At 39.0% G+C, this 15,296-nt stretch overlaps 1 protein-coding gene across 3 annotated transcripts in view; it reads left to right on the forward strand.

Annotated features, from left to right (window-relative positions):
* Positions 1-809: 809 nt before the first annotated feature.
* The window catches only part of LOC127444553 (extended synaptotagmin-2-like), a 46,167-nt gene continuing 31,680 nt past the window's right edge, over positions 810-15,296 (forward strand). For 2 of the 3 annotated variants that reach the window (XM_051703994.1, XM_051703976.1), the window contains exons 1-5: positions 810-1,504; positions 6,970-7,011; positions 9,189-9,323; positions 14,175-14,251; positions 14,365-14,437. In XM_051703994.1, the coding sequence (XP_051559954.1) occupies positions 1,199-1,504; positions 6,970-7,011; positions 9,189-9,323; positions 14,175-14,251; positions 14,365-14,437 (633 nt within the window). In that variant the 5' untranslated portion in view covers positions 810-1,198. The remainder of the gene's footprint in view (positions 1,505-6,969; positions 7,012-9,188; positions 9,324-14,174; positions 14,252-14,364; positions 14,438-15,296) is intronic. The other variant, XM_051703984.1, reaches the window with a different exon arrangement.

A 15,296-nucleotide genomic window follows, 5' to 3' on the forward strand; every position in this document is an offset into this window, starting at 1 on the left:
TAAGATTATAAGGAATGCTCTTTGTTCTGTGTCCTTACCGGCAGCAAGATTTTTTTGGTCTTCTTTATTCGGTAATATCTCTTGGGTTAAAGCATGGAAACTGCCAAATATGTTTTGTATCAATAACAAAGTTAAGGAAGTGTCTTACAAAATACTTCATAGAATTTATCCTGCTAAGCATGTTTTGAAAAGACTTAAGCTTAATATTTCGTATTCCTGTGATTTTTGTGGTCAAGAAAAAGAAACTATTTTGCATCTTTTTTTTCATTGTTTTTACTCAAGATTATTTTGTAAGGATTTGGAATTTTATATTAACAGAAAAATGGAGTGTATGATAGAAATGTGTATATTTGATGTACTTTTTTATACAGAAAAAGAAAATTTGAATTGTAAAGAACAACATATTATACATTTGTTTATTTTGTTAGGAAAATTCCATATACATAAAAAGAAGTGGGCTCAATGTAAACCAAATTTTGCACATTTTATAAATGACTTTAAATTATATGTAAATCTCTTGGAACAAACAAAAAACAAAAAAGCACTGAAAACATGTAATGCTCTGAAAGCATTGAAATTTATGTAATTTTCTTCCTTTATTTTGTTTCTCTCTCTCTGGCAGCTAATGTTAATTTGATTATGTGGATATGTAATACCTCTTATTCTTGTGGCATTGAATCAATAAAGCATTAAAAAAAACAAAAAAGTGTACCTGTAGGTACAGGTAGGGTGGCGATTTTGCGCTGTAGTCATAGTAGTGATCGTGACCTCCATACTGACCTCTCAAGACCCGCTGTGAGTGCGCGCCCGTGCGCGTGTGCAGCAGTTAGCTGTCTGTCAGAAAACAACACAGCGGCACGCGCTCCGTCAGAACACAGACAGCAAAGCAGACGGCACAGAGTTAGCTCCTCAGTTATTTGCTGGTAAATATGTTTATATAAAATTCGGCAAAATGGACTGGTGTACCGGCGAACTAACGTGAGAGAACATCCTCAAACTGACCGAACCGGGCGTTGAACTTGGAAAGGAGACCGTGGAAAGGAGGATGGTCTGAAGTCTCGTGTTTACTTTCGCTGTTGACATTTGTACACAGTGTGTATGTTTGACAGCTGTGCGTAACAGTAGATACATTTGCACCGCACCGCGACTTCTGCAACTTGACAACGGACTTAGTCTGTGCTGAATATGAGAGGACATCATGACTGCTGTTCGCGGAAATGTTTCTCAAGCGGCAGGTGCTTCGGAACCTAAAGATTCGTCTTGCACTAGCGAACTGACCCGCACGTGGCTGCAGTTCGCGAAGACCTTCGTTATTATCTTCCCCATATATGTCCTGGGTTATTTCGAGTTCAGCTTTAGCTGGCTTTTGATTGCACTTACTATATTTTTCTTTTGGAGGAGAAACACGAGTTGTAAGAACACGAGGCTGAACAGAGCCCTCTCCTTGTTTGAGCAAGAGGACACTGTTAAACAGGAGCTGGAGGCAACTGAGTTACCATCATGGGTGAGTTAAACTTCGCTTTCATTACTGACACTGGCTGTGATTCAAAAAGCAAACAACTGTGTCTCAAAAAGCTCGAAAGCTTGCATCATAAAAGCTGGAATAAAAGAACCGCTTCTTCTGGAGTCTCTTACAGTGTAATGGGTTTTTGATGGGACCTGGTCAAAATATTTGTTGTTGGTAATGTACAGTATGTTTAAACTGACAAAAAAAGTCTTAGTAACTAATAACCTAACAAAATGTATTAATTAGATCAAGGTATTATATTAATTAGATCAAGTGTGTTTTGCTTCAATCAATCAAACAAGCACATTAAATAAGGGTGTCTGTTTGTTTGCTTTCCAAGATGTGATCATTAAACTGGCTGTGGGTGCTGCTTGTGACTTAACTGTCCATGTTTGGGTCTCAGCTGATATCCAAGCTGTCCATGAGACAGAGCAAGTCTTTTTGCCCATTTGAGAAAGTTAACGGTTTTGCTGGAGGATGCAGCATTTGCCTCTATTTATTCAAAATACTAAAATACTTAGCCTAAAGCCAAGTTCAACAAAGTAAATAGGTATTGTATATGAAATCTAAGCAGACAATTGAACCAGAAGGGTGAATTTGGTGACCTCCAAATGAGGACTCAATTCCTTGAAATGTGTAGCTAAGGATTGCCTTCGATGGCTTGTTTGCAACAAGCAGTCAGACCTGCGACTCTGGTGTCCCACTTGACCTTGAAAGATTTTTTGCAAGGGAAAGGACAGCATTCTTTGTAGCAATAATGAATCATAGGATATACTTTCTAGAAACTAAAAGAAGTATAAAAGTCTGTTTTACAGTGTTGTTGGAAATAATTATTTAAGAAATAGTTCACCCCAAAATGAAAATTCTGTCATCATTTACTCACCCTCATGCCATCCCAGATGTCTATGACTTTCTTTCTTCTGCTGAACACAAATGAAGATTTTTTGAAGAATATCTCAGCTCTGTTAGTCCATACAATGCAAGTGAATGGTGGCCAGAACTTTGAAACTCCAGAAAGCACATAAAGGCAGCATAAAAGTAATCCATACGAATCCAGGTCTTCTGAAGCAATCTAATTGGTTTTGAGACCAGACCAAAACGTAACTCCTTTTTTACTGTAGCTACATCTTGCCATTGCAGTCTTTAGGCACGATCACGATTTCAAGTTCGATTACACTTACTAATGCTTGATGCATGCACTGAATCTAGTCTGAAATCATGATCGTCAAGCAGACTGCTGATGTCAAGATTTATAGTGAAAAAGAGTTATATTTTGGTCTTGTTTTCATGCAAAACCGATTGAATTACTTCAGAAGACATGGATTGAACCACTGGAGTCTTATGGATCTTTTATGCTGCCTTTGCACTTTTAAGGACTTTTATGTCCTTTTTGAAGCTTCAAAGTTTTGGGCATCTTTCACTTGCATTGTGAGGACCTACAAAGCTGAGATATTCTTCTAAAAATCTTTTTTGTGTTCTGCAGAAGAAAGAAAGTCATACACATCTGGGATGGCAGGAGGGCGAGTAAACAATGAGAGAATTTTCATTTTTGGATGAACAGTTTCATTGAAGTAACACACACACACACACACACACACACACACACAAATAACTGCAAACTGAAGGATGACAAATTCACTTTTCCCAATAGTTTCCATCAGTTTTACTTGTACTTAATGTGTGACATTTCTCAGCTAAGACAGCAATTCCGTCAGCTATTTCCAGCACTGATCATGTAATCTTCTTGTTTGTGTAGTGTTAGGCACTTATCTGATGCATTGCTTTTATGGTCTCGCAGGCATCCATTATCATCTCTTTATTATCTCTTTATTTAGTCGTCAACTGCCTTGAAAGCTTAATCAAATTACTTTAAAGGCAATTTACCTTTAGGAGATCAAGGGTTTGTTGAACTGGTTTATGTTGATTAGTTTGGAGGGTTTTTTTTTTCTAAAGGGCAAGTGAGATATCATGAATTCTTGTACTATCAAGATTTGATAGTAGCATGGTAGCATACTCCTACTAAGAAGTCTCTTTGGAAACACTGCTAACTTGTTTGTCCTGTTTCTCCCTGGTTCTTGGGAAGTGTGTGATGTCTGATTCAAGAGTTACAGAGGTTGGCTCTTCCAAGATGTCTTGATCCTGTTCTCTGGAACTGGGTTCAATACCTTCTCAGAGAGACATCTGCTAGTACAAAGTAAACAACAAATATACTACAATAATAAGCAAATATAGTACAATGTCAAGTTGCATTGCAAAGTTCAAAGTAGAAATTCTCAGTTTACACAAAATATAGAAGTAAATTTAATATACCCTTTTTTTTTTTTTTTTTTTTATATATATCTGGGATGTTGACAAATAAGGATGTTTGAGGTGATCGAAATGAAAAATCGTATTAAAATCTAGTTTAAAACACGTGTAAATTTTTATAAATGAAATCTTTTTGCCCATGTTGGTTTCATTTTTTGAAAAACATTTATAGCATTTTCAAAGAAAATTAGATTTAATGTCTTTAAAAATGTCAAGTAGTGTAACCATAAGGTAAAAGGTATTCAAATACTTTCCGTGCGGAAGGGGGACGTGACGCCATGCAAGAGGCAGACGTGTGAGCGACGAGCTCTGCGCACTTTTCGATTATTTTCATATTAAAATCTGGTGAAATTTGTTATACCCAGTTACACATTTGCCCTTTGTTGCAAAACATGGCAAAGAAGTCAAAATCCTCGGGCTCGGGAGACATTAAAAGACACTTACGTGTTCAGAATGAAAGCCCCGACAGGCCTACAGACCGGGGACTCGATTTGGATGGCACGGCGGGAGAAGGAATCCAGCGTCAGTTGTCAAATATGTCGGTGATGTTGACAAAGATTCTTGCTGACTTGGAGGATCTCGCTGTAATACGTCGATCAATCACAGCGATGGAAATAAAATTCTCCGAGTTAGGTACAAGATTGACTGATGTTGAAAAACGAATCGATTTTCTGGAATCTTCGGAGAGGGAATTAACCGCTAATCCACCCGTGACCAAAGTTGATCTGGAACATCTCCTTGAAAAGCTTGAAGATCTTGAAAATAGAAGCCACAGGAATAACGTTCGAATTGTTGGAATTCCTGAGCATGAGGAGGGCAGAGATATGGTGAAATTCCTACACAAGTTTTTCCCGAGTCTGCTCGACATAACAGGCCACAAGCTGGAAATTGAGCGAGCTCACAGAGTGCCGGCTCACAGATCTGCTGAGGGAGACAGGCCCAGATCGATTCTGGCCAGATTTCTGAGATCATCCGATAAAGATCTTGTGTTGCGCCAGGCGAGGAGCAAAGGGAAGCTTTCTTGGAAGAACCATAATATTTTCTTGTTCCCGGACTTTGCGAGTTCGACAAGAGAGAAACACGATCAGTTCAAGGAAATGTAAGAAACTCTTACATCAGAAAAACATCTCGTTTGCTCTGATGTTTCCGGCCAAACTGAGAATAGAAACGAAGGTCGGTCGCAAAGTATTCACATGTCCAAATCTGGCAATGTCTTTTATAGAATCAATGACTTAGTAAACCATTGGATGTTTCTCATGTGAGTGGGCCTGACTCGCTGTACTAACTCTTGAGGATGCTGGGCGACATTTTGGATTTTTTGCGTTGGCTCCGCCGAGCAGCTGGAGCTTGTTTTGTGAATAACACTTTGCCTTAAAGAAACTTTTGCATTGATAAAAGATTACTTTTGCATTGAAGTTCCCGGACAGATTGAGAGTGGACATTACGGATGACCGCAAAATATCTACATGCTGCTCACACAAAGGATGTTTTTTATGAAGCCGACGGATTATGTAAGTCATGGTAAATTTTTTTATGCGGCCTCCGAGTGAGTTGACTCGACCATCCGGGGAACCGGGATGCCGGTGTTGTTTCTTTTTGTATTGGTTCCGCCTAGCGGCTGGAGCTTGTTCTATTGAATAACATTCCTTTGGAACAGCTGTGGATTAATCTGTTCGTTCTTCATGCTTATTCCTCCTGCTGGCTGTAGTTTGTTTTGTTGAGTTTTTTTTTACGGGACATTGGAATGATTACGTCATCCGCTGAACTCATAACAGCCAGCTCACTGAACATTCGTTTGTCTGTCCGAGGAATCTGAACGGTTTATATCAGCTGGAATTTGTTTTGTGGAAGATCACACCTTTAAAACAGTTCTGTGAATGAATCTACATGTTCTTAGTGTTCATTCTTCCTATTGACTGGGTTTATTTTACAAAGTATTTTCTGTTATGTAATTTTGCCTCACAAATTTGTGAGGCAAAATTGAGCAATCCGATGGCAAATTTGTAGCGGGAGTTCTCGTGGGTGTTCATGGACCTTTTGAGTTTAGAGGGATTGTCGCCGGTTGGCGCTGTCGTGCGCGGGATTAATGTGCACGTTTTTCTTTTTTCTGTTTGTTTTGTTCGGGGGTTGATTGTTTCACTAATGGGGAATGTGGTCTATATAATTTTGTTTTTGACACACAATTTATTTTTTTTACTATATCAAAATGTCAAATGTTAATATGAGTGTACTATCTCTCTCCACATGGAATGTGAATGGGTTGGGGCACCCCATAAAAAGAAGGAAGGTTATTACTTTTCTTAAACGTAAGAAATATGATATAGTGTTTCTTCAAGAAACACATCTTTCCCCGCAGGAAGCTGAAAAATTTGGGAAGATATGGGGTGGACATGTTTTCTTTAGTGTTGGCTCAAGTAAGAGCAAGGGAGTCATTATATTGATTAATAAACATTTACAGTTCAAATTTCTCAAACAGATTAAAGATAAATTAGGAAGAGTAATTATTGTGTTAGTTGAAATTCAGGGGCAAAGGTTGATTTTGGCTAATATTTACGCACCTAATGCTCGTGATATAATATTGGGAGGAGACTTTAATCTTTTGATGGACTCAGTGCTTGATCATAGTCCATGGCTCGGGTGGCTGGAGTCTCTGATGATCCTCTGGGCTTTTTTCACACACAGAAGCAATGGTCCAAAACCCAGTCCCCTCGTGTGTTGAAACTGATATGTTGGTGGTAACACATTTGCACCTCTGCTATTCTGATGTGGTACTAACGCAGCACTATTCTTTTGCAGGGATATAACTGCAACCATGCTCATTGCACCATATTGCTGTAGTGAGCATTCAAACATGCTAAAGCCCCTGTAGTAAAAGAATGCAGGAAAAATGCAGTGATAGTAGGGAAAAATAGATGTGGGTGGCACTTTTTTTGTGTAGGAAACCAGTCACATGTTTAGACAGAAAGCCCTTTTTATTTTGTCAGACATTGACTGTGTTTACTATTCATGCTATGTGTAGACCAAGGGTGTGTTTGTTTGTGATTGCCAGAGGGGTTTCTTTATAGAATCACCTTTATAGAAGTTGTCTTGTTTGTCCTCTTTCATTGTTTTGTCACATATATTTATGGATTTGTTAAATTTATTTTCCCCACCAGGTTCATTATCCAGATGTGGAGAGAGTTGAGTGGATAAATAAGGTGAGAAAACGATGAGATAATTCTTCATTCCTCATCATCTCTTAGTTATCATTGTGACGACGAGAAGGGCGGGGCCGGGCCGTGACTACGCACGCCCGGCCTCCAATCAGGCTAATCAGCTGAGGAGAGAGAGAAGGGCAGCCGGATGCAGCAGTTCGGGAGAGAGAGAGAGTCACTGCCCGGCCCCACCCTCCTCCTCGTCACAATCATCATATACAACTCTTTCTGTACTACATCTCCACTTTTACATGTAACCAAATAATCCGTTTAGAATCCGACTGATAGATCAATCGGACTGAAAAGCCTTCATGTAAACACAAAAATGATCTGATTGAGCTGGATCTGAATAAAATTTCCATCCACTTGAAGGGGGTGGTGTAGACCTAAAATAATCAGATTAAAAGAAAAATATTAGCCATGTAAACATTTGAATCCGACTACTTTCTCAGTCGTATTCTAAAATACCTTGCGCTCATGCGCAGAGATGTGGTGCATATGCATATTTATACCTGATACTCTTCGCCGGAACCTAATTTATACAAAGTAATGACAAAACGCATTATGAAGGGTATGCGGGCTCAAAGTGAATATTCTGCAGGGTGCATATTTTCTTTCATGACATCATAGAAATAAAAAAAGAATGTTGTGTCATTCTTAATAGGGACTTTAAGCATCAGGTGTGGTTATGGCGTTCTGTGTTCTGTTGCGTGTACGCGACTTCACTCACTTCCTGACATCGAAACCATAATTTCTAAAGCATTTCTTCTTTGACATAGTGACAGTCTATCGTACGTAACATATTAGGAAAGTAAATGTTAGATTATTTTTTACAAGAGATGATGCAAAGTAAACACAGTGGCTGTGTCTCGTTTGGAAGGCTGCGTCCTCCGGAGGTTGCATTTGTCATCGAGGCTGTCTCGTTTCAGAAAAGCGAGTAGGACACTTCAAATGCAGCGTTTGAATGCGACCTTCTTTCACGGGAATTCGGAGGATGCATGAGGTGTATCCTTCGTGGGCACTCACAACCCACAATTCTTCGCTTCAGTGGAAATAAGAGTGGCGTGTTGTCATAGCAACCATGATACGTTCTGTTTCCGTTTGTGCTACGAAGTCCATCTCGTTTAAACGAGGCTTGTTTAAAGGAGGATACTCGGTATACTGCAGCCTTCATAGGACACTTCCTACCTAGCACGCAGCTTCCAAACAAGACACAGCCAGTAAATAGCATAAACAACCTCCTCAAACTTATGTTAAAATATACACAGTTATAGACTTAAAATAAAGAAACCTCAAAAATATCGGTAGCCTACTAATAATAATATCTAGGTTTTTGATTAAGTTTGGTTCGGAATACGTGTAATGCACATGTAAATGAATGTTTGTATCGGATTGCAAAGTTTAGGGGGCATATAAACAGTACATTCAGAATCTGCGGTCAGATTTAATTTATTCGGATTGACGAAAATTAGTGCATGTAACACACATACTGTACACACACACACACACACACACACGCGCACACACACACACACACACACACAGGGAGATAACAGTTCTTGTAAACTGGTGGTGATGTAATCCAGTGCATTTTGCATTACACCCAACCAGTCTTCATACAACATGACTTATTTGAATATTTCATTGGTAGCTTGCCCAGTAGCTTAATATATGTACCTGAATGGTCTCACGCTTCTGCAACATTCAAACTTATGCAAAACTATTTACATTAAACATAAAAGAATCACTGATGTTTTTAAACTTCACAAAACTGATAGGGATAACTATTCTTCATGCAACTTAGTACTTTTACTACAGTTATATTTATACACCTAAACTTTGAAGACAATTAAATGCATTATAGCTACCTCTTCTGTTTGCATGGGGATCGTTTCCAAATGCCTGTAATATTAGTCAAGTTCCAACATGTCCCCAGCCCTGTTCAAAAGAATTTGTGCACCTTGTTGTTATATTTGTCAAATGTGAAAACAACAATATAGGATACAATTATATTTTACTCATATTAGTGAAGATTTTGCCTTTAGCTTATGTTATAGTCAAGAGAATATCAAACAGCAGTTCAGTCTTGTGAAATATTCAGTTCAGTAAAAAATGAAAATGCCTTAATTTTAACATAGTGTTTGCCTAGCACTGAACAGTTACACTTTTCTGTGCTTCAGACAGTGAAACAGATGTGGCCTTATGTGTGTCAGTTTGTGGAGAAGCTGTTTAAAAAAACAATTGAGCCAGCCATAAAAGAAGCCAATGCCCACCTCAGCACGTTCAGCTTCAGCAAAATTGATCTTGGAGATAAGGTATGCACACACATGCACATACAGTCCGAGAGGTCAGTAGCAAGTTTATGTACATTCAACTCTCATGGAGACGACTTCATTAGAAATTCTCTGTTCATAATTTTCTCATAACTTTAATTTAATTTTAATAACTTTGCATTTTACAGAGCACTGGCCCAATTGTACAAGTATTAATCTGCACCTTATATACACACAAACATATTCAAATACACTTTCATTTCTCACTAAATAATTCTGTAGTTGTATCCAATTATTCAGCTGCTGTGTGTTATCTTAAAAAGAAATACTATGTTGGAGGGTGCTGAAATTTCAGAAATAAATAAAGTGGCTTAGCAATTTCAGCATGTTGAGTCAAGGTGCTTATGCAGGCTATACAAGTTTTAGTCTGACTGGTTTGTCTCATTTCCTGGTTCCCTTACGATTCAGTACACTTGACATTGTGTCACTAAGCTGACATTATGAGGGGAGTGTCCTACTACATGACCTAGTTGAAACCTTTCTATAATAACGCCAGAATTGACTATGGTGTTTAAGCCCCGCCCTTTTAGGTACAAAGCTGTCCGGTATAAAAGCGGGTGCGCAAACACCATTCCCCAGAATTTTCTTCCTTCAAGAGAGTGATTCATCTCTCGTCTAGAAGCCATATACTACTTCGCTGTCGACATACACTAGTCAGCGGGCGGGATCTTCTGCATTGTTCAGGCCATTCTCCAGTGTCTGTCTCAGTTCAAACTGGGAAAAACACTTCCACTGAAGCTGTTTCAAAAAGCATTGGGGCTTATGGTGGCGGCATCCGCCGTAATTCCATTAGGTCTCTTACATATGAGACTTCTTCAGTGCTGGCTCAAGCGCCATGTGCCACGGAATGCTTGGCACCAAGGGCACATGCGCATCACTATATCTCGCCGCTGCTTAGCTGCTCTAGCACCTCGGACAGCTCCTGCCTTCTACCAATAAGTTGTCATGTTGAGGCAGATTTTCAGGTGGAAAGTGGTGACCACGGATGCTTCCAACACAGGTTGGAGGATGGTGTGCAATGGACGCCCAGTTTTCAGTACCTGGACAGGTGCGCAGAGGGCGTGGTGGCATCTCCTCTCCCTGTGAGTGACATATGTCCCAGGCCGTCTGAATTATGGTGCGGACCTATTGTCACGCCAAGGGGTGATGCTGGGCGAATGGAGACTTCATCCTCAGACTGTCCTGGGGATTTAAGGAAAATTCAGCAAAGTGGAGATCGATCTATTTGCCTCCGTGGAGAATTCCCATTGTCCCCTCTGGTACTCCAAGTTCCAAGCTCCACTAGGAGTGGACGCAATGGCCCACAAATGGCCTGTGAAATGCAAATACGCGTTTCCCCCAGTGTGCTTCATTCACTCTGTCATATGCAAAGTCCGAGAGGACAAGTAAACGATTCTATTGGTTGCGCCAAAGTGGCCCAACTAGTCCTGGTTTCTAGAAATGATAGAGATTTTGGACGACCCTACATGGGAATTACAGCTGATGTGGGATCTCCTCTCAAGCACAGGGCACAATCTGGAATCCCCAGCCCCAGCTGTGGAACCTGCATGTGTGGCCCCTGAATGGGGTGTGCTAAACGTAACAGAACTGACTCGGTTATGAACACCATTTCACAGGCTAGAGTGCCGTCTACAAAAAGCCTCTATGCGCTGAAATGGAATATGTTCACTAATTGTTGCTTTTCATATGGTAAAGACCCAGTGAACTGCCCCATGCATTAAATTCTCACATTTCTTGAAGAGCGATTGGATGCAGGGCTCATTCCAATGCTCAAAGTTTATGTGGCGACTATATCTGCATATCATGCACCCGAAGCTGGCACCTATAGGCAAACATGATTTAATCATAAAGATCCTTAGGGGAGCGAGCCGGGTGAATCTCCATCGCCTGGCTACAGTTCTGACTTTGGACCTAGCTTCATCTCAGGGAACTGAGGTGACATACGTAACCGAGACGTTCTGTTACCCCCATTGCTCCCTATTGTTTCCTCTCCTGAGTCCACCATTCCTGTCAGTATAAAAAAAAAATTATTTACTTACCGTAAATTAAAAATTAATTTACTTAATTTAACAGTTTCTGGTCATGTGTAAAATTAAAACAATTGATTTTAAGAGTATTCAGTTTAGTTTCAATCAAGCGCTTGTAAGCTATTGAAATATTTAAGCTATATATTTTAATATTATGCATGATTTTTCATTTATAGGCACAGTGAAAGTGCTGAATGGCAGTGCTGGAAAAATGTCAAGGGCATGCTTTTATATTGCCTCACAAAAGTTTTTTCATTGTGTCACATTCAGTGCAATTCATCACCTAGACCTTTTTAAAATTTTAGTTTTGTAGTATTCTCTTTGCCTACAAAAAAATCTTTATTTATATATATACAGGTGCATCTCAATAAATTAGAATGTCATGGAAAAGTTCATTTATTTCAGTAATTCAACTCAAATTGTGAAACTCGTGTATTAAATAAATTCAGTGCACACAGACTGAAGTAGTTTAAGTCTTTGGTTCTTTTAATTGTGATGATTTTGGCTCACATTTAACAAAAACCCACCAATTCACTATCTCAAAAAATTAGAATATGGTGACATGCCAATCAGCTAATCAACTCAAAACACCTGCAAAGGTTTCCTGAGCCTTCAAAATGGTCTCTCAGTTTGGTTCACTAGGCTACACAATCTGCTGATCTGACAGTTGTCCAGAAGACAATCATTGACACCCTTCACAAGGAGGGTAAACCACAAACATTCATTGCCAAAGAAGCTGGCTGTTCACAGAGTGCTGTATCCAAGCATGTTAACAGAAAGTTGAGTGGAAGGAAAAGGTGTGGAAGAAAAAGATGCACAACCAACAGAGAGAACCGCAGCCTTGTGATTGTCAAGCAAAATCGATTCAAGAATTTGGGTGAACTTCACAAGGAATGGACTGAGGCTGGGGTCAAGGCATCAAGAGCCACCACACACAGACATGTCAAGGAATTTGGCTACAGTTGTCGTATTCCTCTTGTTAAGCCACTCCTGAACCACAGACAATGTCAGAGGCGTCTTACCTGGGCTAAGGAGAAGAAGAACTGGACTGTTGCCCAGTGGTCCAAAGTCCTCTTTTCAGATGAGAGCAAGTTTTGTATTTCATTTGGAAACCAAGGTCCTAGAGTCTGGGGGAAGGGTGTAGAAGCTCATAGCCCAAGTTGCTTGAAGTCCAGTGTTAAGTTTCCACAGTCTGTGATGATTTGGGGTGCAATGTCATCTGCTGGTGTTGGTCCATTGTGTTTTTTGAAAACCAAAGTCACTGCACCCGTTTACCAAGAAATTTTGGAGCACTTCATGCTTCCTTCTGCTGACCAGCTTTTTAAAGATGCCGATTTCATTTTCCAGCAGGATTTGGCACCTGCCCACACTGCCAAAAGCACCAAAAGTTGGTTAAATGACCATGGTGTTGGTGTGCTTGACTGGCCAGCAAACTCACCAGACCTGAACCCCATAGAGAATCTATGGGGTATTGTCAAGAGGAAAATGAGAAACAAGAGACCAAAAAATGCAGATGAGCTGAAGGCCACTGTCAAAGAAACCTGGGCTTCCATACCTCCTCAGCAGTGCCACAAACTGATCACCTCCATGCCACGCCAAATTGAGGCAGTAATTAAAGCAAAAGAAGCCCCTACCAAGTATTGAGTACATATACAGTAAATGAACATACTTTCCAGAAGGCCAACAATTCACTAAAATGTTTTTTTTATTGGTCTTATGATGTATTCTAATTTTTTGAGATAGTGAATTGGTGGGTTTTTGTTAAATGTGAGCCAAAATCATCACAATTAAAAGAACCAAAGACTTAAACTACTTCAGTCTGTGTGCATTGAATTTATTTAATACACGAGTTTCACAATTTGAGTTGAATTACTGAAATAAATGAACTTTTCCACAACATTCTAATTTATTGAGATGCACCTGTATATATATATATATATATATATATATATATATATAAAAATAAAAAAACATAATATTGATATAGTACTACAGTTTGGAGACAAAATAATCCAGTAATATAATTTTATTAGCCATACCTTTCAAATCCAGGCTAATACAGTTAGAGTGTGAACCCCATTTTGTATGTATTTTTATGACAGAATTATATAGAATTATAGAATTCAGTAAATTTGACCTGTGCTTGCTAGAAATATCTTTAAGATAACTGCCCCAAACAATTTGAATGCAAACAAGCTAGTCAGGCAAATCTGTTTCTTACTGCTTCATGAATCGGTGTGCACTTCCTTAAACTGTGTGGATATAGACTAGGCATTATTTGAAAACACACTTAAAATTTTCTGTTGTGAAGATCATGTAGGGTACTTGTGCAAAGTGGACTTTTGTTTACTTCACTAAAATGTACTGCCAAAATATCATGTGATATCATATAAGGAGATGCATGTGTCCAGATTTGTCTTTACTTAAACAACTTAAAATGTGTACACATTAACGTATCTGCATTCTTTCTTCCTTTTTGGAGAGTTACTTAAAGTATAATTATAATACAGTATATTGTTTGGATGAAAATATAAGCCAATCAATGTATCCTTCTAGCTAGTTTGGTCTATGTCTCAAATTTTATTCAGTGATTATCATTGCTTAACTTGCTACTAAAAAGGATCAATACCGCACCTGGAGTGGGAAGGTTGATGTAATAAATGTAAACCTTTTGCGTTTGGAAAAGACAGCTGACCAGCTGTCACATGGAAATAGTTTATGTTGTCAGGGCTGTGTGGGGGAATGCATGCTGGTTAATGAAATGTCAACCCCCCTGACTGGGCAGTTGTGCTCATCTCTATTGCAGCCTCTCAGGATCAATGGGGTCAAAATTTATACTGAGAATGTGGACAAACGGCAGATCATCATGGACTTCCAGATCAGGTGATATCACTTTGATAAACCTTTCTCATATCATTTGATACATTTTGTTCTTTTATTTAAGGTAAGCATCTTTCTTGTGCTAAAGGGTTTTATGTTTGTCTTTTCTTTTACAGCTATGTTGGAAATACTGAAATCGATGTGGATGTGAAAAGGTACTACTGTAGAGCAGGGATCAAAAGTATACAGGTATATTGTTAAATCTCATAATACAGTGATTATTGTGCCACAACAATGCAGTAGAATTGTGCTACATAGAATAATGTGTTCATAACAGATGTACAGCAGATATACTCTCTTATGTGTGGCATCTTCTGTTGAGTTTGTCTCCATGACTCAATGGATTATGTTAGCCAAGGCTACACAGTTAATGTGGTGGACACAGAGAAGTTCTTTCCTTTATTGTAATGCAACCACATGTTTCATGGAAGGAATTCTTGTCGCCTGAACAAAGCCTATTTTTACAGAATGGGTGTGTGTATTTATAGGTGTAAACAAATACTGAAATGTCCTTGTACTGTTTGTAGTGGAGGATCAGATACACACACACACATACACACACATATACATACCTGTATGCATGTTCACACATTGACCGTTTTGTACATAAGTTATGTGGTTGTTTAATTCTGTCACTAATACATTGCCGAGTAATCTCTATGTGATACCATGTATGATGTAATTTTTTACTGTACTGTATATACAGATAGTTGACTGACTGTTGGCTGAAATTGTGTATTCAAATTAGAGAGTACTAAATTAATAACAAGTAGGAAAAATATTGTTGCGGAGTTAGTTATAAAAGGCTGGTTATTGTCACAGTTCTTTCACAGATCAATCTGATCAGCTGGCGAGCCTTTCACAGCATTAAAAATGCAACACTTAAGCCACAGTCACTGTGTTACAGAAAGATACTCAGCAGAAAAATACCTGAATATATACACTAGGCCTGAATATATACACTAGCTGAGAATGGTATATAACTCATCTCCATTTGTCCAATTTTAGTAGCCAGAAAGGATTGCTTGAGCAAGGCCTTTCACTTGAA

The sequence above is a fragment of the Myxocyprinus asiaticus genome, chromosome 1, assembly GCF_019703515.2.
Source record: "Myxocyprinus asiaticus isolate MX2 ecotype Aquarium Trade chromosome 1, UBuf_Myxa_2, whole genome shotgun sequence".
Classification (NCBI taxonomy): Eukaryota; Metazoa; Chordata; class Actinopteri; order Cypriniformes; family Catostomidae; genus Myxocyprinus; species Myxocyprinus asiaticus.